Genomic DNA, 21,952 nt, shown 5'->3' with positions numbered 1-21,952 from the left:
TAAAATATATTTCAAACATATCCAAAATTGATCTTGTTCTCTAGATCTTGTCACCACGAATTTAAATATACAAAAAGTTTCAATAATGAACATTTGGTTCAAAAGATACAAGTCATTAAAAATATGTGGATGAAAATAAAATGCATGTCATATGTATCCCGTGAGTGAATGCATGCATGCATGCACCATTGTCTCTACTCTAACTCTCTCTCTCTCTTCTGTAAAAGCTGACAATATCTGACACTAGTACATGTATTGCTATGTGTAGTCTGATATCTGAAAATAGAGTATAAAACCTGCACGGATCTTGATGAAAATGACGGAGGGTGGATTGCCCACCGGTACATCCCGACACCGGTAAAATTACTTATTCGCACGACCACCCTCCTCCTTTGGTGACAATCGCACCCTCAGGCAACAAGGTATTGAGCTCCCAAAACCTGTCAAACGTTTGCCCAGAGGAAGGAGCGGTGCAATGCATCCATCGCTTTACCGACAGATGGATGAAGCTCCACCACCTTCATCAATGCACTAGAAGGGCATCAAGGACCGCGTTGATTAGCATAATTCTACCGCCAACCAGGGAGGTATATGTCTGCCCTGGCATGGGGGCTTGACTGCTTTCTTCTCACACAACAGAGGGGGGGAGGTACTACCTCCGTTTCAGTTTACAAGTCCTGCGCGTATACCTAGGTTGTCAATTTTAGCACCCTAACATAAATTATATAACACAATAACTATACCGTTTGAAAATAGAACATCTCAAGTTTATATTGGTATTTTTTTTTAATATATGACTTGTATTAGGTTGGTCAAATTGATGATCTAGGGATACGCGCACGCCCTGTAAACTGTGAGAGAGGTGTAGTATGTTTGGAGGATGCCTTTAATGTTAACCCGAGGATCTGACCAACTTCGTCGAGCACACCATTATGGCATGCATGAGGATCAGAGTTACTCCCTTCCAATACGAGAGTGTTGCATGCACAATCTGTTCATGCACGATCCGTGCACGACATGATTAGAAGCCACACGGATTTTAAAAACGAGGCAATCCAAAGTGACTTCTCCTGTGTGAATGCATCGTGTGCATAGCAGTGCTCTTCCAATAAGGTGTGCATGTATGTTAATGTTTAACTTTGATCATCATTTAGACTAGTAATACATGAATTATGTGACTTCAAAATTATACCATAAAAAGCTTTCTTCAAATACGAGTTCGATGGTATGACTTTTGTCTCACATAACCCACGTTTTGTTTGTTAAACCGGTGGTCAAACACGATTTCAAATTGTATGTGTGTCTTATTCACCAAAAAAAAAAGGGAGTGATATTTAAGCCGGTGGCGAAGGCAAACTTGTCGAGGAGCTTGAGACACCGAGCCAGGTAAATCGGCACGCACAACGGTGAGCGTGTCAAAGTTTGATTTTCCTATGAATTTCTGGCACGAAAGAAATTGTTGAAGAAAAACCTATAAAGTGGCAGGCAGCTAAAAAAACTACCAAATCCAAAGTTGATGGGCCGAATGGGTCTGGCCCAGAGGAACCAATAACCTGAGCAGTTTCCAGACGCCTCCGTCCACCCCAAATTCGTCCGTCCATTCGTCGAAAGGGGATTACGGCCCCACGCCAGCGCGCCCCGGCACCGCCGATCCAGCCGCGCCGCTGCTGCCGGCGCCCTCGATCGGAGACCTTGGAAGGAGAGCACCCGCGCCAGGAGGGAGAAGATCCAGGGCGCCCCGGCGTAATCTTGCCGCGCAAGGCCCTTCCTGCCAAGACGAATCGCGCCTGCCGCCGCGCCGGCGAACCATGTCGTCGTCCGCGCTGAGGGCCGCGGGGCAGAGGGCGGGGGCGGCCGCCCGGAAGCAGGCGCTCACCCTGACGGAGGCCGCGGCGGCCAGGGTGCGCCACCTCCTCGACCTCAGGCAGCGGCCCTACCTGCGCCTTGGCGTCAAGGCGCGCGGCTGCAATGGGCTGTCCTACACGCTGAATTATGCCGGTATGCTAGCTTCGCGTTTCCAGCGTATTTGTTTCATGTTGAAATTCCCTTGTTGCTGGTGGTTCGGTGTTTTAGAGGGATGAAGCTGTCGTGCCCTGCATCTTGCAAAATTTTGTTTAGATGACCCTGCGATGTTACAGCGATATACACAGCAAACCTAATGAAATCAACTGGCCTGATAATTTAATTCTCGCATGCCATATCGCTGTACAAGTTTCAGAGGGGGGAAGTGAACATATTCATAGGTTCAACTGGTATATATTGCATGTTGTATTGCCCGGTGTTGCTGTTCCAATGCGTGAGTTTCAAGTTAATTAGTTCAGCATTTCAGAGGTATGAAGCTACCATGCTTTGCATCTTGCAAAATATTATGCAGAAACTCTTCAATGTTACAGCAATATACGCGCCAAACCTAGTGAATTAAATGGCCACATAATCTGTCTAAACCTAGTGAATTAATGGCCACATAATCTGGCCAAACCTAGTGAATTAAATGGCCAGATAATCTCACCAAGCTTAGTGAATTAATTTGTCAGGTAATCAATCTGTCCATGTCCCTGGTATACCATTTCTTTGAGATTGTTGTATAAGTAGAAGAGGAGGGGAAGTGAACATACGCATTCATAAGTTACAACGTGAAATCGCTGTTATATTGCTTGGCCCTGCCCCCATCCTCCAACATCTAATATGCAGGGTTTCATGCTGTATATTTTGTTTGCTTAAATGTTTGTTATGTTAGAGCGAGGCCATGATGTTTAGTAGTCTGAACATTCGTGCGATATGTAGGCTGTGCTGTTCAACTCCTATCATGTTTAGTTTTCTTAGTAACATCTGGTTGAACAATTTCTCCAATTATTAGTTCGTCGATCTAATGTTTTTGCCCGACCTGTGTCATAAAAAGCCTTGCCCGTATGTACAATTATACAGCCTTGGTCAGATGTTGGTACAGATTAGTGAGCCGTGCCCAGCGTGGCACACATTTATTTTTTGTTAGTAAATATATCAATCTATTAAGCTTAATTTCCCAAACCAAGAATGCATATCAACCGTAGCATTGGTCAGATATTCATACAAATTAACGGGGTGCTATTTCTGTCCATTGATAGATCAATCTTTTGAGCCTAATTTATTTTTTTCAAGAACTTTTGAGCCTAATTTAACAAACCAAGAATAGATATCGACTGTAGCATCATCTTATCATTGTGTAGATTGAACTAGCTTCCGCATTTTCTTTCGTCTGTTTTCTGCTGTCCGTGCCAAAGTTGAATCTCTCCTTGTTCAGAAGAAAAAGGGAAGTTTGATGAGCTTGTTGAAGAGAAGGGTGTGAAAGTACTGATTGACCCCAAGGCCCTGATGCATGTGATCGGCACCAAGATGGACTTCGTTGATGATCCACTCAGGTATGGTCTCTAATTTCTGTGAAGAACATGCTTGTTCTCAACCTCCATTGGCTTACCTCTTGTTGGTTACTGATAGTGGCTTGCGTTGCAGGTCAGAGTTTGTGTTCATAAACCCGAACTCGAAAGGGGAGTGTGGATGCGGTGAATCTTTCATGACTACGGGCAGCAAAGGATCTACGTCATGATGCGTCATGCGATGATGTAAATAGAGCGAAGCATGTGCAGTGGTGGCTCTAGTTACTGATATAATTTTGTCTTGGAAAGCAACGGCCATTGTAAGCTTGTTGCGTTTGCATCCAGGTAGTGAACACTGCAGTGGATTTAATCACGTGATGGATGAACCAGCTTGTTACCGGTACTCTTACATTCATCTTGGCCCTGTGTTGTTGTTACGCTCACTAATTCTTGTTTGGGAACATATCGAGTGCACGATGGTCAAAATAAACATAGAAAGCATTCTTCTGATACAATGCCGTCTGGTGTTTTTCCCGGTGGAAATAAAGGATGTATCTATGGCATTTATCTTGGTTAAAAATAAATCTGGAGCTCTTGCTTGTTTGAAGATTTATGTACTCCCTCTGGTCCAAATTAATTGACACAGCCTCTATATAATGTCCAAGTACTTAAATTAAGCTAGAACTGGGATGAACCCAGGTCGAATTCTTGGCAGACCTGGAACCGGAATTGAACAGCAGCAGAAGCCAGGCAACATAACACACTGAAGATCGCATCTGATATTACTGTCAGTAATTGATGTGATCGATTGCATTGGAAGTTTGAACTGCAGAATATTGCATGTTTTCATAGACTAGTTTCTGTTTGCCATACACTTGACGACTCCAGGGCGCGCCGTGCTCTCGCCGCACGGCGTTCCTGCCACCGATCAACCAGCTACGTTTGGCTGCCGTCCTGCTAGTAAGATGTTACTGCTACCACGACGGTGAGGCGGTTGTGCGGCTGATCTTGGAGAGCATACAGCGTACTCTCTGAATTACCAGTGTCCAACTACAAAGCAATGCCTGCTGGACTGCAACGGGAACTGAAATTGCATGAATACTGTCGCATTTCGAGTACCAAAAATGGATGTGCAGTGCGATTAGGAAAGGAAGCATATCAGCCATGAAACAGAAGACTGGGACAACAAACAAACAGTAATGAAACAGAAGTCATAAACCACTTGGAACGAACTATCAGATCCGTCGAGCAGAAATTCGGAACTGCTGTTGGCATTATTGCAAAACGAATCATGTGGTACAACTTTTCGCTCCCACTGGAACGACACCGGTTGACATGAACTCGATTGATTTTTAGGAGCGACTGAACTTCCGGCCAATTGATTTTTTCGTTTTGATGCACGAAACATGGCTCCAGAACTGGAAGATCGTGTCATGGGGCAGCAAATTTAACAGACAGTACAATCTCACACAGAATTTGGAAAAGCAAAGTCTAAGACCGCCGATAAGAGCACATGATTCTCAGAAAGGAGAGGATCAGCACCTTGACTCGAGATCAAGAATTCAAGACCAGAACAAAATAAGACTAGCATGTACGTACTGAACATTGAGGCAGGCACCATTACCATTTCTCGAGATACAGAAACATCGCGGTGCGATTCTTACAGGATAACACGGCCACAAACACACCCGAACAGCTAACTACGAGACACAGGAAGACGAACAGCCTAAGAGGAGGTGAACTTGGTGACAGCCTTGGTGCCCTCGGAGACGGCGTGCTTGGCGAGCTCGCCGGGGAGGACGAGGCGGACGGAGGTCTGGATCTCCCGGGACGTGATGGTTGGCTTCTTGTTGTACCGCGCCAGCTTGGCGGCCTCGCCGGCGAGCTTCTCGAAGATGTCGTTGATGAAGGAGTTCATGATGGACATGGCCTTGGAGGAGATGCCGATGTCGGGGTGCACCTGCTTCAGCACCTTGAAGATGTAGATCTTGTACGTCTCCACGCTCTTCTTGGCCTTCTTCTTGCCCTTCTTGTCGCCGCCCTCCTTGGCGGCCGACTTCCCCGCCGGCAGCCGCTTCTCGGCCTTGGGCTTCTTCCCGGCGGGAGTCTTCTCGGCCTTCTCCGCCGCGGGCTCCTCCTCCGCGGGCTTCTTCGCCGCCGGCTTCTTCTCGGCCTTGGGCGCCATGGATGCGGACGGTGGGGTGGACTGGGGCTGGGTTTCGCCGGAGGATATGGAGGAGATGGTGGGTAATTGCAGATGAGATGTGGGAAGACGGGGAGGGGGCGGAGAATTTTATAGATGGGAGAGGCGAGAGCTGATTGGTGGAGGGGTGGTGCCGCGGATCGATGATGTCAAGCGATACCAGCCGTTCGCCGCTTTTGGGATGGACGGGCTGGATGCGTTTCGACGCGGATCGCTGGCCTGGCTAAATTGTGGGTGTGCTTTCCGCGCGCGCTCTGGCAGAATGGAGGGAACCCGCGGGCGCGAATTTCATGGAGAAATTCCGGGCGCTCGCCCGATTTGTATTGAGCAATAGCACAGTGAGTTTTTTTTAATCAAAAATGAGATTTATTAATTATTATTTTTGCAAGAAGAGATTTATTAATCATTAGAGCATATATAGCCGGACTGGGAAATCCAGCCCCTAAACATCCGTGAACATGCCTGGTCGCGACTCTGGACAGCCCCTCAAAAGTCCTGCAAACGTGCGCATCCCTCCTTCATCTATTCGGAGAGGGTTCCGGTCTCAGGGTGAACCTACTCAAGAGTGCAGCCTTGCCAATTCGATGTACAACCGAAGACATGCAGCGTGTGACTCACATGCAAGTATTTGGGCATTCCTCTTACACTCCGGAAGCAAAACGGCGGCCCAACTATTCGGAATGGTGGAATACTTAGCAGCTTGCTTACCAAGATGGAAAGCCGTCAACATGACTAAGAGCGGAAGGTTGATCCTAGTCCAATCAGTTCTTAGCGCCATGCCCCTCCATGCAATGATGGTGCTGGATATACCCATGAAAATGATCAAGGCAATGGTTAAAATCTGTTGTGGTTTCTTATGGTGTGCGAAAGATTAGGCAAGTGGAGGGCAATGCCCGGCGGCCTGGGACGGGGTATGTACACCCAGATGGGCCGGAGGGCTCGGCATCCCAAAACTGAAATGGCTAAAGATATCAATGCATGCACGTTGGTCGTGGCTACAACGCACTGACCCCTCGCAACCTTGGGCGGAATTTGGCACAGCAGTACATGTTGAAGCTTCCCAGCTATGCAAAGCGGCTATCAAAACTATGATTGGTAATGGCCACACGGCGCTATTCGGGGAGGATAGGTGGCTCCAGGGCTACCGCATACAAGAGGTGGCACCCAACATATACGCCCAAGTTAGGCGAGCAACCCGGGCAACGCGCACAGTTTAGCAAGATCTGACCAATGACACTTGGGCACATGACATCGGACCAGAAGTTACGGAACAAGTTCTACGGGAATACTTCCAACTTTGGGACTCGTTTCAGGCCGTCCAGCCTGATCCACACGCGGAAGACTCCTATCGATGGTCGTGGGACAAGAGCGGGCAATTCACAACAAGATCATAGAATGCAGCTCGGTTCAGGGGAAGAGTGGTCGCGCCGGCTGCGGATTTCACTTGGGTTAATAAGGCTCCATTGCGATGTCGTTTTTTCGCCTGGCTTGCTTTGCGCAACAGATGTTGGACCTCCGACCGGCTAGCACGGAGAGGCTTGGACCACCAAGACCGATGCCTGTTTTGTGATCGGGAGGAGGAAAGCATGTTGCACATCATGCTTCTGTGTGTCTTTGCAAAAGACGTGTGGAACAAAGTGTGTCTGGCACTGAGAAAACCGGACTGGATCCCATCAGATGAAGCAACTTTGATTGATTGGTGCAGAGACAAGGAGGGGAGACACTTGCGCAAGAAGGATCTCCGGGCGCTTATGATCCTCGTAATGTGGGGGTTATGGAAACACCAAAACGACATTCTGTTCGAGGGGGATTCACTATCGTTTGGCTTTGTAATTCAGAGAATAGTGCGTGAGGGGAAAGCTTGGAGAGCAGCGGGCTTGATCAGGGAGTGTATGGACTAGTTCCTTGTGGCATTTTCGGTGGGTAGAGTAACTGATACGTCTCCAACATATATATAAATTTATGAAGTATTCATGCTATGTTTACAACAATTTTATATGGTTTTGGTATGATTTGCATGGAACTAACCCGGACTGACGCTATTTTCAACAGAACTACGTGTTGTTGTTGTTTGTGTAGAAATAAAAGTTCTCCAAATGCAACGAAACTTTTTGAGGATTTTTTTTGGAACAAAAGAGGCACTAGAAGCTTCGTGGGAGGACCAGAAGGTGAAGGAGGTGAGCACAAGACACCGGGGGGCGCCAGGAGGTCCAGGCGTGCCCTGGTGGGTTTTGCCCACCTCGAGGCCCATCTTCGCGTGATTCCAACGCTGAAAATCCTATAAATAGAGAAACCATCAGAAATAACCCTAGATCGAAAGTTCCGCCGCCGCAAGTCTTTGTAGCCACGAAAAAACAATCGGGGGCCCGTTCCGGCACCCTGCCGGAGGGGAGGTCATCTTCATCATCCTTATGGTCTCCATGATGAGGAGGGAGTAGTCCACCCTCGGGGCTGAGGGTTTGTACCAGTAGCTATGTGTTTAATCTCTTTCTCTCTCGTGTTCTTAAGATGGCACGATCTTGATGTATCGCGGGCTTTGTTAATATAGTTGGATCATATGGTGTTTCTCCCTCTCTATCTTGTTGTGATGAATTGAGTTTTCCCTTTGAGATTTTGTTTTATCGGAATGAATACTTCTATGGATTTGAGAGCACTTGATATGTGTCTTGCATATGAATACCCGTGGTGACAATGGGGTATTATATTGATTCACTTGAGATATGTTTTGGCACTCAACTCGCGGATTCCCGAGGTGACATTGGTGTAATTTATGCATAGGGTTGATGCACATTCTCGTCTTTTGTTTCTCCGGTAGAAATCTCGAGGCACTCTTTGAGGTTCTTTGTGTTGGATTGATCTGAATTTGCTTTGGTGTTATTTTAGTACGAACTCTTGGATAGATCGATCGGAAAGAATATCTACAAACAATTTCTTATTATGTTCTCCACTAGGTAGGAACTTTGGAGTGATTCTTCATCGCACTTTGTGGGATGGTTATATGATCCAATTAGATTAGCATTGTTGAGAGATTGCACTAGCGAAAGCATGGACCCTAGGCCACATTTTCAAGCAATCCAATATCGTTTGTGCTCCGTTTTATCAATTGCTACCTTGCTGCTTTTTATTGTTCCTATTACAAAAATCAATATCTACTATCATTACTACACTTGTATCACCATCTCTTCGCCGAAGTAGTGCACCTATAAAAATCACCATTGTATTTGGTGTGTTGGGGACACAAGAGACTCTTGTTATTTGGTTGCAGGGTTATTTGAGAGAGACAATCTTCATCCTATGCCTCCCACGGATTGATAAATCTTAGGTCATCCACTTGAGGGAAAACTGCTACTGTCCTACAAAACTCTGCGCTTGGAGGCCCAACATGAGTCTACAAGAATAAAGTTGCATAGTAGACATCAGTAATGAGTACGTAGCCTCCTGTATTAGCGGTGGAGTTGGGGTGCGTTTGTATTGCATTATGTAACCACCAACGTGGAGGGGCTCTTCACCCCCCCCCCCCTTTTCTCCTTTAATATATAATACACACACTCGTGCGTATTCAAGAAAAAAAATCCTACAAACAACCACACTTCTCATATCAAAACCCTCACATTCAAGCAAATTCATGCACGTCAATCATGTAGCACAAATTAAAGCCAAATAAATTACAATTCAACATTTTGGGCATGTCAAAATGAAATTCAACGTCCGAGCCACGGCTGGCTAGCGTGATAGCTATAAGCATAGCCTTCTAAGCTCACTCTTTTGCTTCGAATGTCGATGAGCACCTTCATCTGCTTCCCGACCAATGAGGCTCAACTAGAACCTGGTGAATTGTTCAGATAGTTCACGAAACTCGTGCAGAATTACTACAATATATGATTTTCATAGTTCATCGAGTCTCGCAACATCTGTTCTGCCTGATACTGCATGGTGCTGCAAATTCGTACCGAAAATCATTAATTTAGGTAATATAACTCAATAAAAACAACAATACCTATGAAACTTGTTTTAACATCGTACAATACAATAATTGTCTCAAATATAACCAATGTTCAAATACAATAACAAATGGTTCAAACTTATTACGATAACAAATGGTCCAAAACTAAAATAATTGTGCAAAACACACATGAAAACAAATAGATCAAATTAGTAAAATTGGAGTCTATTTCCCATACAATTGCGACCGATACTCAATGAGATCAGTGGGTAGCTGCCTGTGTTTGTCACGGTCTTCAATCTGCCGGTAGGTCTCAAGAAATGCATTGATCACATCTGGATTTCTAGTAGGCTTGACACGGCTACCAATATTGTCATAGAAAAACTCCAAGTTTAAATCCCTCTCATCCTGGATGAACATATTATGTAGAATTACACATGCAGTCATGATATTTGAGAGGGATTTCTTATCCCAGAAGCAAACAAGACCTCCAAAAAATGGCAAACCAAGCTTGCAACACACCAGATGCCCTCTCAATATCTTTTCGCCGTGCTTCTTGCGCCTGGGCAAAAATAGTTTGTTTTTCCCTACCGGCTTACTAACTGTCTTCACAAATGTTGCCCACAAAGGATAAATAACGTTAGCAAGATAATACCCCATGGTATAATCATGTCCACTAACTAGGTAGCTGTGCAAAAAAGTGTGTAGAAAAGTTGTACATTGATATCATTGAGAGACCCCGACAATCCAAAAAAGCAATGCCAAATCCAAAAGTCGTGTGAAGCCACGGCTTTGAGCACAATAGTTGGTTTGCGTTGACGGCCGGTGTACTGCCCGACCCAAGCCTTTGGACAGTTCTTCTAGTTCCAATGCATGCAATCCACACTCCCAAGCATGCCCAACCATCCTCTTGCTTCATTTATCACCATTAATCTTTTTGTGTCCTCCTGATAGGGAGCTCGGAGGTACTCGGGACCAAATACCCGGATCATTGTATTGCAAACACCCACACACATTTCAGCATGGTATCTTCTCCGATGCGAAGATACTCATCGGTGTAGTCTACCAGAATGCCATATGCTATCACTCGCATTGTCGTCGATATTTTCTGGTATGCACTAAACTCTAGCAAACCGGTGGCATTTCTCCAACGAGTGAAGAACCGACAATTTTGCATGCAAGCTTCCACAATGCAAACAAGAAGAGGCCTATGCATTCGATAAAGCAACGGAAGAGATGAGTCAAATAGGTCGGTACCTCGGCAAAGTAGTCTTTTATGAGCAACTTGTGACCGAGAGCTCAGTTGCATGGAATGCAAAGTCGACCGACCATCGATCTGCGGCTCTTCTCCTTCTTCTTATTCTTCTTCTTCTTCTTCTTCTTCTTCTTATTATTATTATTATTATTATTATTATTATTATTATTATTATTATTAACGGCTTTAAATTTGTCGACGAGATGTAACAAGAGCAGATGCTCCGCATCGTCGTCAAAAAGCGTCTCCTCTATGTTGAAATCGTCTGACTCCAACGACGAGGACGAAATCCAAATATCATCCATCTACGAAAATAAATTTGCGGCCATATGAAAATTCGCCCATCGGCCGATTTGAAAGACGGTAGAAAAGTTGGAAATCTTAGCTTTTACCGGCTCAAAGTAGTCGCGTCCCCCTTGTCCCCCACCACCGGCCGAAAGCGCAACCGGCGCAGCCCCCTTCTTCTCCACCACAGCCGCCACCTTCCCTACTCCCCCTCGCCTCGCTATGGCTCGCGCGGACGGCGGTTGCTCAATCGTGCTCGTAGCAGCCAGATCTGACCGCAACGCGGCATCCATCGAAACTCCCAGCCAGATCTATGGAGACGACGACTGCAACCAGCCTGCCCGTTGTTGGAAATATGCCCTAGAGACAATAATAGTTGTATTATTATATTTCCATATTCATATTTATAAAGTTTATATTATATGTTATAACTGTTATGATCCTGGAATATGCGATTCAGTGGAAAACTCATATGCACGTGTGGAACAATAGACGGTAAATAAAAGGTTCCTAGACTTGCCTCTAGGACTAGCTCAAATGCTATTGGTGATCATGTTTTCCAGATCTTAGGATATCATTGAGTGTAACTATTGTCCTAAAATAATATTGAGGTTATGACATTAGAAGAACGATCATATTGAATCGATCCAATCTTGTCTGTTATTAATTGAGTTTAATATCGTCTGTAATCAATTGTACTAACACAAAGTGTTAGCGTGTGAATTTGCTCCTTAGACCATGTGAGTATCGTGGTCACATCCTGCCATACGATTGGCTTTGGGGTTGCTCAAACGTCACTTGTAACACGCCAATCATAACGACAACTTACAGGTTCATCAAAAAGTTTAACAAGGGACTAGAAAGCTCAAGAGTGGGATTTGCTCCTTCGACGATGGAGAGATGTTCTTAGGGTCCTCTCGGTGTGATGGCATCCATCATCGTTCGGCCAGACATAGGTGACTACGCCACAGGGATGACGGAACACAATAACGAGAACGAAGAACAAAACCGGTAACAAGGATTTCAGTATAGTGAGGATGGTGATGACTCAGGAGGATACCGATGCATCCCGGTTTTTTTGAAGTATCATGAAGCAAAGGGAACATTACACGATAACCAAATGTTCACACGAATATCATTCATGTGCTCATAGGGATTGATATGGACGTCCATGGTTTCGTTGTCGATCATTGAACAAATGGTTTCGTTCATGTCTATGAGTTACCGAACCTACGGGGTTACAAGCTTAAGGCAATCACGATCTGCTAAGTGTTGGTAGAGCACGAGTGATGAGAACATATTTCTGGAATTGTTTCGTTAACATTCGAAATAGTTGCGAGAGGACCCGGAAGCATTTGGGGTCACCAGAAGGGTTTCGGTGAATATTGGGTAATACCGGGTATTACCGATAAATAATATATAGGTGGAAAATGATTTCGGAGATTGTTGTAAATATGTACACAAAGTATTTGTTGTAAAGGTTACACAAAGACAACTTCACAACGGATATGTATTAACTACCGAGCTATAATTTTGAAATAATTCTCAGAAAGGAACATAAATTATGATATATATAAACGATATAGGTTGAGACTTCAGAAGTCATTTAATAAGATGTATCATGGATCGATAAAAGGTTTCTTGATAAATAATGATGCAGTTCCAAATGAATATTGACTGTATGAAGATGCAACAATTGGACTATATATAGAGATATAGTATTATTATAGAATGGACTGTATGGAGATATACTACTACCATTAATTTAACAAGAGAATTACAAAACCAGATGTTACCGACACAAATAACATTGGGATTTGAAGAGTGTCAAACCAATTGACAGAGGCTCTACCACTAGCGTGCATAAGGGACACCAGATAGCCATGTGTGTTAGAAAGATGCAACTAGATTATCGACTCTAGTGCAAGTGGGAGATTGTTGGAAATATCCTCAGTTTACCCGGTACCTGTGTTTCCCATAGAGCTTTCCAATATCCTTCCTCAATATTCGACCTTGATGCCGCAGGCCCGCAGCCGTCCCTTCCAACCAAGCCTCTCTTCTTTGCCTCGTGGCAACCAACATATTGTAGACCGACCTTACAGAAAAGTGGCCCTTCTTCTCAAACATCCAACTCCAAAAATCTGTGTATTCATTGTTGATACGTCTCCAACGTATCTATAATTTATGAAGTATTCATGCTATTATATTATCCTTCTAGGATGTTTTATATGCATTTATATGCTCTTTTATATGATTTTTGGGACTAACCTATTAACCTAGAGCACAGTGTCAGTTTCTGTTTTTTCCTTGTTTTTGAGTATCGCAGAAAAGGAAAACCAAACGGAGTCCAATTGACCTGAAACTTGACGGAGCTTATTTTTGGACCAGAAGAATGCCATGGAGTAAAAGAGTTGGGCCAGAAGAGTCCCGGGCTGCCCACAAGGGTGGGGGCGCGCCTCCCTACCTCGTGGACAGCCCGGAGACCCCCTGACTTGTTCTCAACACCAAAACTTCTTATATATACAGAAACCCCCAGAACATAACCTAGATCGGGAGTTCCGCCACCACAAGCCTGTGTAGCCACCAAAAACCAATCGGGACCCTGTTCCGGCACCCTGCCGGAGGGGGGATCCCTCACCGGTGGCCATCTTCATCATCCCGGCGCTCTCCATGACGAGGAGGGAGTAGTTCACCCTCGGGGCTGAGGGTATGTACCAGTAGCTATGTGTTTGATCTCTCTCTCTCTCTCTCGTGTTCTTGAGGTGGTACGATCTTGATGTATCACGAGCTTTGCTATTATAGTTGGACCTTATGATGTTTCTCCCCCTCTACTCTCTTGTGATGGATTGAGGTTTCCCTTGAAGTTATCTTATCGGATTGAGTCTTTAAGGATTTGAGAACACTTGATGTATGTCTTGCATGTGCTTATCTGTGGTGACAATGGGATATTCACGTGATCTACTTGATGTATGTTTTGGTGATCAACTTGCGGGTTCCGTAACCTTGTGAACTTATGCATAGGGGTTGGCACACGTTTTCGTCTTGACTCTCCGGTAGAAACTTTGGGGCACTCTTTGAAGTTCTTTGTGTTGGTTTGAATAGATGAATCTGAGATTGTGTGATGCATATCGTATAATCATACCCACGGATACTTGAGGTGACATTGGAGTATCTAGGTGATATTAGGGTTTTGGTTGATATGTGTCTTAAGGTGTTATTCTAGTACGAACTCTTGAATAGATCGATCCGAAAGAATAACTTTGAGGTGGTTTCGTACCCTACAATAATCTCTTCGTTTGTTCTCCGCTATTAGTGACTTTGGAGTGACTCTTTGTTGCATGTTGAGGGATAGTTATATGATCCAATTATGTTATTATTGTTGAGAGAACTTGCACTAGTGAAAGTATGAACCCTAGGCCTTGTTTCCTAGCATTGCAATACCGTTTCTGCTCACTTTTACCACTTGTTACCTTGCTGTTTTTATATTTTCAGATTACAAATACCTATATCTACCATCCATATTGCACTTGTATCACCATCTCTTCGCCGAACTAGTGCACCTATACAATTTACCATTGTATTGGGTGTGTTGGGGACACAAGAGACTCTTTGTTATTTGGTTGCAGGGTTGTTTGAGAGAGACCATCTTCATCCTACGCCTCCCACGGATTGATAAACCTTAGGTCATCCACTTGAGGGAAATTTGCTACTGTCCTACAAACCTCTGCACTTGGAGGCCCAACAACGTCTACAAGAAGAAGGTTGCGTAGTAGACATCAAGCTCTTTTCTGGCGCCGTTGCCGGGGAGGTGAGTGCTTGAAGGTATATCTTTAGATCTTGCAATCGAATCTTTTAGTTTCTTGTTTTATCACTAGTTTAGTCTATAAAAGAAAACTACAAAAAAATGGAATTGAGGGTGCCTCATATGCTTCATCTTTTTAATGTCTTCCGTGAAAATAAGGATTCCGATAATTGTTCTCAATTGCTTGAGGAAGAATGCATTAGAATGTTTGGCACTAAATATTTGAATGGTGAGCATGATTGCAATGTTGTTAGTATGAATTCTTTGAATACACATGATGCTAATGATATGCAAAGCCACAAGCTTGGGGATGCTATGTTTGATGAAGATGATATGTTTAGTCCCCCAAGTTTTGATGAGCAAATTTATTATGATGAAAGCATGCCTCCTATTTATGATGATTATTGTGATGACACGTATGCTATAAAGAATAAAGATAACCATGAAACTTGTCATCATGATTTTAATTTTCAATTGGATTATGATTCACATGATAGTTATTATGTTGAGTTTGCTCCCACTACTATTGATGAGAATAAATTTGCTTATGTGAAGAGTAGTAAAATTTCTATGCAAGTAGATCATGAAAAGAATGCTTTATGTGCTGGTTATATGGTTGAATTCATTCATGATGCTACTGAAAATTATTATGAGGGAGGAATATATGCTTGTAGGAATTGCAATAATATCAAGTTTCCTCTCTATGTGCTTAAAGTTTTGAAGTTATGCTTGTTTTGCCTTCCTATGCTAGTTGATTATTGTTCCCATAAGTTGTTTGCTCACAAAATCCCTATGCATAGGAAGTGGGTTAGACTTAAATGTGCTAGTCATATTCTTCATGATGCTCTCTTTATGTTTCAATTCTTATCTTTTATACGAGCATCATTGAAATCATCATGCCTAGCTAGAAAGGCATTAAAGAAAAGCGCTTGTTGGGAGACAACCCAATATTTACCCCTACTGTTTTTGTGTGTTCACATGATTAAGCTACTGTAGTAATCATGTTTTATAGCTTTTGTTTCAATAAAGTGCCAAGTAGAACCTTTGGGAAGACTTGGCTGGAAGTTAAGGTGATCTTGCTGTAAAAAAAAACAGAAACTTTGCGCTCACGAGTTTAGCTGTCATTTTTTTACAGAAGAGTGCTTTTAAGTTGATTCTTTTTGCAGAAGATTAATAGACAAATTCCTCAGGTCCACCAATTTATTTCAGAATTTTTGGAGTTCCAGAAGTATACGTTTGATACAGATTACTACAGACTGTTCTGTTTTTGACATATTCTGTTTTCTATGTGTTGTTTGCTTATTTTGATGAATCTATGAGTAGTATCGGAGGGTATGAACCATAGAGGAGTTGTAATACAGTAGATATTACACCAATATGAATTTATAATGAGTTCACAACAGTACCTAAGTGGTGATTTATTTTCTTATACTAACGGAGCTTACGAGTTTTCTGTTAAGTTTTGTGTTGTGAAGTTTTCAAGTTTTGGGTAAAGATTCGATGGACTATGGAATAAGGAGTGGCAAGAGCCTAAGCTTGGGGATGCCTAAGGCACCCCAAGGTAATATTCAAGGACAACCAAGAGCCTAAGCTTGGGGATGCCCCGGAAGGCATCCCCTCTTTCGTCTTCGTTCATCGGTAACTTTACTTGGAGCTATATTTTTATTCACCACATGATATGTGTTTTGCTTGGAGCATCATTTTATTTTGTTAGTATTTTCTTGCTGTTATTTAGAATAATGTTTTGCATCTTTATTTTCAATAAAAATGTCAAGGATAGCCTTTACCATGCTTATTTTGCAAGTATACATGTTGCTTTTCAAAACAGAAAGTTTACCGTTGTTGCAAAAATTCCCTAGAAAAGCCAGAATATGATAAAATGTTGAAACTTTTTGCATAATAAGCTCTGATAAATTTTCTACAGTGTGGTAGAATTTCATAATGTTTGGAGTTAGGGAAGTATGATGAATCTTGCATTCTTTACAGACTGTATTGTTTTGGCAGATTGCTGTTATGTTTGCATTGTTTGCATATGTTTGCTTGTTTAATGATTCTATTTGAGGATAGGAGTATTAAATATGCAGAGGCATTTAGTATGCAATGTTGAATAATAATTTTAGTGATTTGTTACAGTAGGAAATGATAAGGTTTTTGCATTGGTTTATACTAACTTATCTCACGAGTTCTTGTTGAGTTTGGTGTGGATGAAGCTTTCGAGATTTAGGAAACCGTGATATGAGAGGAATTAAGGAGACACAAAAGCTCAAGCTTGGGGATGCCCAAGGCACTCCAAGATAATATTTCAAGAAGTCTCAAGCATCTAAGCATGGGGATGCCCAAGGCACTCCAAGATAATATTTCAAGAAGTCTCAAGCATCTAAGCTTGGGGATGCCCCGGTAGGCATCCCACCTTTCTTCTTCAACAATATCGGTTAGTATCGGTTGAGCCTAAGTTTTTGCTTCTTCACATGATGAGTGCTATTCTTGAAGTGTCGTTTTATTTTGTTTTGCTTGCTGTTTGATTAATATCCCAAGATCTGAAATTCTTAAATGAGAGAGAGTCTTCACATAACTACATAATTATTTAACTACTCATTGATCTTCACTTATATCTTTTTGGAGTAGTTTGTCATTTACTCGTGTGCTTCACTTATATCCTATGAGTAAATAGTTGAATTATTTGAATATCATAAATCTGAAATTATATATGTTTCATATGCTTATCCCATGGGGAGTAATGACTTCACATATAAGAAGTAGAGGTTGTAAATTTATTGAAGGTTGGCAAACATTGTATTGGTCACTTGAACAATTCATGAAAGAATATTGCAGGAGGAGAGATTTCACATATAAATATAATATCTTGGACATCTTCTATGATTGTGAGCCCCATTAATTATTTTGAAACCTGAGCAAATTAGTTGAAGTTGGACAAGGAAGACAACATAATGAGTTATGCTTGGGTATATTTGTATAGAAGTTATATTGTTATGGATCCTCTAACATGTGGTGCTTGCTATTTAGAATCCTTTGCTAGCGAAAATATCTATACTAAGCGGGAATACTGCTTGTGCATCCAAATTCCTTGAACCAAGTTTCTTCCATGAGTGTCCACCATATATACCTATATGCGGTATTTACCTGCCGTTCCAAGTAAATTTGCATGTGCCAAACTCTAAACCTTCAAATAATAATCTGTTTTGTATGCCCGAATCGCTCATGTAGCGACTAGGGGCTGTCAGTATCTTCCATGCTAGGTGGGTTATTCTCACGATGAGTGGACTCCGCTCATCATTCACGAGAAAATGGCTGGTAACTGGGATGCCCAGTCCTATGATCAAAAGATCAAAAACAAAATCGCAAATAATTTAAACAAACTCCCCCAGGATTGTTGAAAGTTGGACGGCACCCGTTGTTTCGGACAAGCCGTGGAGTGTGATTGTTGGTGGAGGGGGAGTAAAATCTTTACCTTTCTGTTTGGGAACCGCCTATAATGTATCTAGTATGGAAGATATTGGGAACTCTTGGTCGTTATGTTGACAATGAAAGCATACCTCTCAAAATTATTTTCATCTCTGTTTTAAAGCTTCGAGCTCTGGCACCTCTGCAAATCCCTGCTTCCCTCTGCGAAGGGCCTATCTTTTACTTTTATGCAAGAGTCAGTAGTATTCCTTCTCATTCCAACCTACTCTTTAGTTGGCAAGCATCATGTGATGGGAAAGATCTAAGCATATATGGCCATTCAAATATATTTGATCATGAATTATTATTGTTGACAATTATCTATATGATAAATAAGTTGGGAGGCGAAACATTAAGCCCCTATCTTTCTCTGTGTTCGATGGATGCTATTTGTTCTAAAAATATGCTTTGAGTGGTAGCAATCATGGAAGACTATATGATGGTTGAGTATGTGGGATTTGCTAAATCAAAGCTCTTACATAGACCCTTCCTGAAAATAAGACGAATTGCAACTGTTTGATGACTGAGAAGATAGTTTGTTAGTTTTCAATAACGTTTATGATCTATACTTTAAAATGTGAATAGTTTGTTACTTGATCATGAGAAGCTTTATGATATGAGCTACTGTTATGATATATAATGATGCTAAAAGTGATTGGAACTATCATTGATCAAACTTATGCACTTTCTAGCATTCACACTTCATAAATTATTTCTTTTATCATTTACCTACTCGAGGACGAGCAGGAATTAAGCTTGGGGATGCTGATACGTCTCCAACGTATCTATAATTTATGAAGTATTCATGCTATTATATTATCCTTCTAGGATGTTTTATATGCATTTATATGCTGTTTTATATGATTTTTGGGACTAACCTATTAACCTAGAGCCCAGTGCCAGTTTTTGTTTTTTCCTTGTTTTTGAGTATCGCAGAAAAGGAAAACCAAATGGAGTCCAATTGACCTGAAACTTGACGGAGCTTATTTTTGGACCAGAAGAAGGCCAGGGAGTAAAAGAGTTGGGCCAGAAGAGTCCCGGGCTGCCCACGAGGGTGGGGGGCGCGCCCCTGCCCCTACCTCGTGGACAGCCCGGAGACCCCCTGACTTGTTCTCGACGCCAAAACTCTTATATATATACAGAAACCCCCAAAACATAACCTAGATCAGGAGTTCCGCCGCCGCAAGCCTCTGTAGCCACCAAAAACCAATCGGGACCCTGTTCCGGCACCCTGCCGGAGGGGGGATCCCTCACCGGTGGCCATCTTCATCATCCCGGCGCTCTCCATGACGAGGAGGGAGTAGTTCACCCTCGGGGCTGAGGGTATGTACCAGTAGCTATGTGTTTGATCTCTCTCTCTCTCTCTCTCTCGTGTTCTTGAGGTGGTACGATCTTGATGTATCGCGAGCTTTGCTATTATAGTTGGATCTTATGATGTTTCTCCCCCTCTACTCTCTTGTAATGGATTGAGTTTTCCCTTTGAAGTTATCTTATCGGATTGAGTCTTTAAGGATTTGAGAACACTTGATGTATGTCTTGCATGTGCTTATCTGTGGTGACAATGGGATATTCACGTGATCTACTTGATGTATATTTTGGTGATCAACTTGCGGGTTCAGTGACCTTGTGAACTTATGCATAGGGGTTGGCACACGTTTTCGTCTTGACTCTCCGGTAGAAACTTTGGGGCACTCTTTGAAGTTCTTTGTGTTGGTTTGAATAGATGAATCTGAGATTGTGTGATGCATATCGTATAATCATACCCACGGATACTTGAGGTGACATTGGAGTATCTAGGTGACATTAGGGTTTTGGTTGATATGTGTCTTAAGGTGTTATTCTAGTACGAACTCTTGAATAGATCGATCCGAAAGAATAACTTTGAGGTGGTTTCGTACCCTACCATAATCTCTTCGTTTGTTCTCCGCTATTAGTGACTCTGGAGTGACTCTTTGTTGCATGTTGAGGGATAGTTATGTGATCCAATTATGTTATTATTGTTGAGAGAACTTGCACTAGTGAAAGTATGAACCCTAGGCCTTGTTTCCTAGCATTGCAATACCGTTTATGCTCACTTTTACCACTTGCTACCTTGCTGTTTTTATATTTTCAGATTACAAATACCTATATCTACCATCCATATTGCACTTGTATCACCATCCCTTCGCCGAACTAGTGCACCTATACAATTTACCATTGTATTGGGTCTGTTGGGGACACAAGAGACTCTTTGTTATTTGGTTGCAGGGTTGCTTGAGAGAGACCATCTTCAACCTACGCCTCCCACGGATTGATAAACCTTAGGTCATCCACTTGATGGAAATTTGCTACTGTCCTACAAACCTCTGCACTTGGAGGCCCAACAACGTCTACAAGAAGAAGGTTGCGTAGTAGACATCAACTGTGCGTAGAGGGATACTCATGATCACTTTTACATCAAAATTAATAAACACCTCATCTAGCAGCTGCTTGTTCCAAGTCGCTGAAGTTGAGTCTATAAGCTGTGAGACATGTGTTGGTGGGTTCAGGACCCGACATCCATATGGCCGCATCATCTCCCCCCTTGGTAGTCAGTTTTCTTCCCAAATCAAAGTGTCCGAACCATTGCCAATCCGCTTGATTATTCCCTATTTTAAAGTGTCCTTTCCTTCCATGATGGCCCGCCAAATCTGACTGGGGTGGTTACCCAAGGTAGCATGCAATATTGAAGTGTTTGGATAGTAAATACTCTTGACCAGTCGCGCACTCAAGGAGTCAGGGCATTGTAACAAGCGCCAAGCTTGTCTAGCTAACATAGCCAAGTTGAAAAGCTCAAAAGCTAACCCTCCCATGCTTTCTGGTTGGGCCATTGCCTTCCAAGAGACCCAATGAGGCTTGCGCTGGCCATCCTTACTTCCCCACCAGAACTTCCTGATTAACATATTTAGATGCTCACAAAGGCCTCTTGGTAATTTGAAACATGACATGGAATATACTGGTACTGCCTGAGCTACTGATTTGACCAAAACTTCCTTACCAGCTGTGGACAGAGTCCTCTCTATCCAGCCATGGATTGTACTCCACAGCCGGTCTTTCAAATTTTTGGAAGAACCATTTTTTTCCAATGTCTAAAGGCATGCCTAGATATTTTTCATTCAGTGTTTCATTGGGAACATTCAGCAAGTCTTTAATCTCTTGGCGCACACTGTCTGGGACACCCTTACTAAAGAAAATTGATGATTTGGCATAATTTATACGTTGGCCTGTTGCTTGACAGTAGATATCCAACAACTGGTTTACCTCGGTAGCACCCACACCATTTGCCTTGAAAAACAGCAGGCTGTCATCAGCAAATAAGAGGTGGTTAACTTGTGGTGCCGAAGATGCCACTTGTATTCCACTCAAGTTGGATGACTCACTTCTTGATTTAAGGAGGCACGAAAGGCCCTCTACTTCTAGCAAGAACAAGGATGGAGATATCGGGTCCCCTTGTCGGATCCCTCTTGACGGCTCAAACTCTTGAAGCTTCCGTCCATTGAACATGATAGAAAACTTTACTGACGTCACTAGGCTCATTACTATGTCCACCCACCTTGTTGTGAAGCCTAGCTTGAGCATTATTGCCCGTAGGTAAGCCCACTCAATCCTATCATAAGCTTTCATCATGTCT

The 21,952-nt window shown here is 42.9% G+C and overlaps 2 protein-coding genes across 2 annotated transcripts; one reads left to right on the top strand and one right to left on the bottom strand.

Annotated features, from left to right (window-relative positions):
* The first annotated feature begins 1,553 nt into the window (after nucleotides 1–1,553).
* LOC123095943 (iron-sulfur assembly protein IscA-like 1, mitochondrial) lies at nucleotides 1,554–3,960 on the top strand. Its single transcript, XM_044517513.1, has 3 exons — nucleotides 1,554–1,998; nucleotides 3,281–3,398; nucleotides 3,490–3,960. The coding sequence occupies exons 1-3, from the start codon at nucleotides 1,809–1,811 to the stop codon at nucleotides 3,581–3,583; spliced, it is 402 nt and encodes a 133-aa protein (XP_044373448.1). The 5' UTR covers nucleotides 1,554–1,808; the 3' UTR covers nucleotides 3,584–3,960.
* A 985-nt stretch (nucleotides 3,961–4,945) lies between these two features.
* LOC123095942 (histone H2B.1-like) lies at nucleotides 4,946–5,629 on the bottom strand. The gene has a single exon (XM_044517512.1). It carries the CDS (start codon nucleotides 5,536–5,538, stop codon nucleotides 5,080–5,082), a length of 459 nt encoding a protein of 152 aa, XP_044373447.1. The 5' UTR covers nucleotides 5,539–5,629; the 3' UTR covers nucleotides 4,946–5,079.
* Nucleotides 5,630–21,952: the final 16,323 nt, after the last annotated feature.

Source organism: Triticum aestivum, chromosome 4D, assembly GCF_018294505.1.
Source record: "Triticum aestivum cultivar Chinese Spring chromosome 4D, IWGSC CS RefSeq v2.1, whole genome shotgun sequence".
In the NCBI taxonomy this organism is placed as follows: domain Eukaryota; kingdom Viridiplantae; phylum Streptophyta; class Magnoliopsida; order Poales; family Poaceae; genus Triticum; species Triticum aestivum.
Note: the sequence above shows the minus strand (reverse complement) of the source record. Positions and strands in the feature narration are given on the sequence as shown.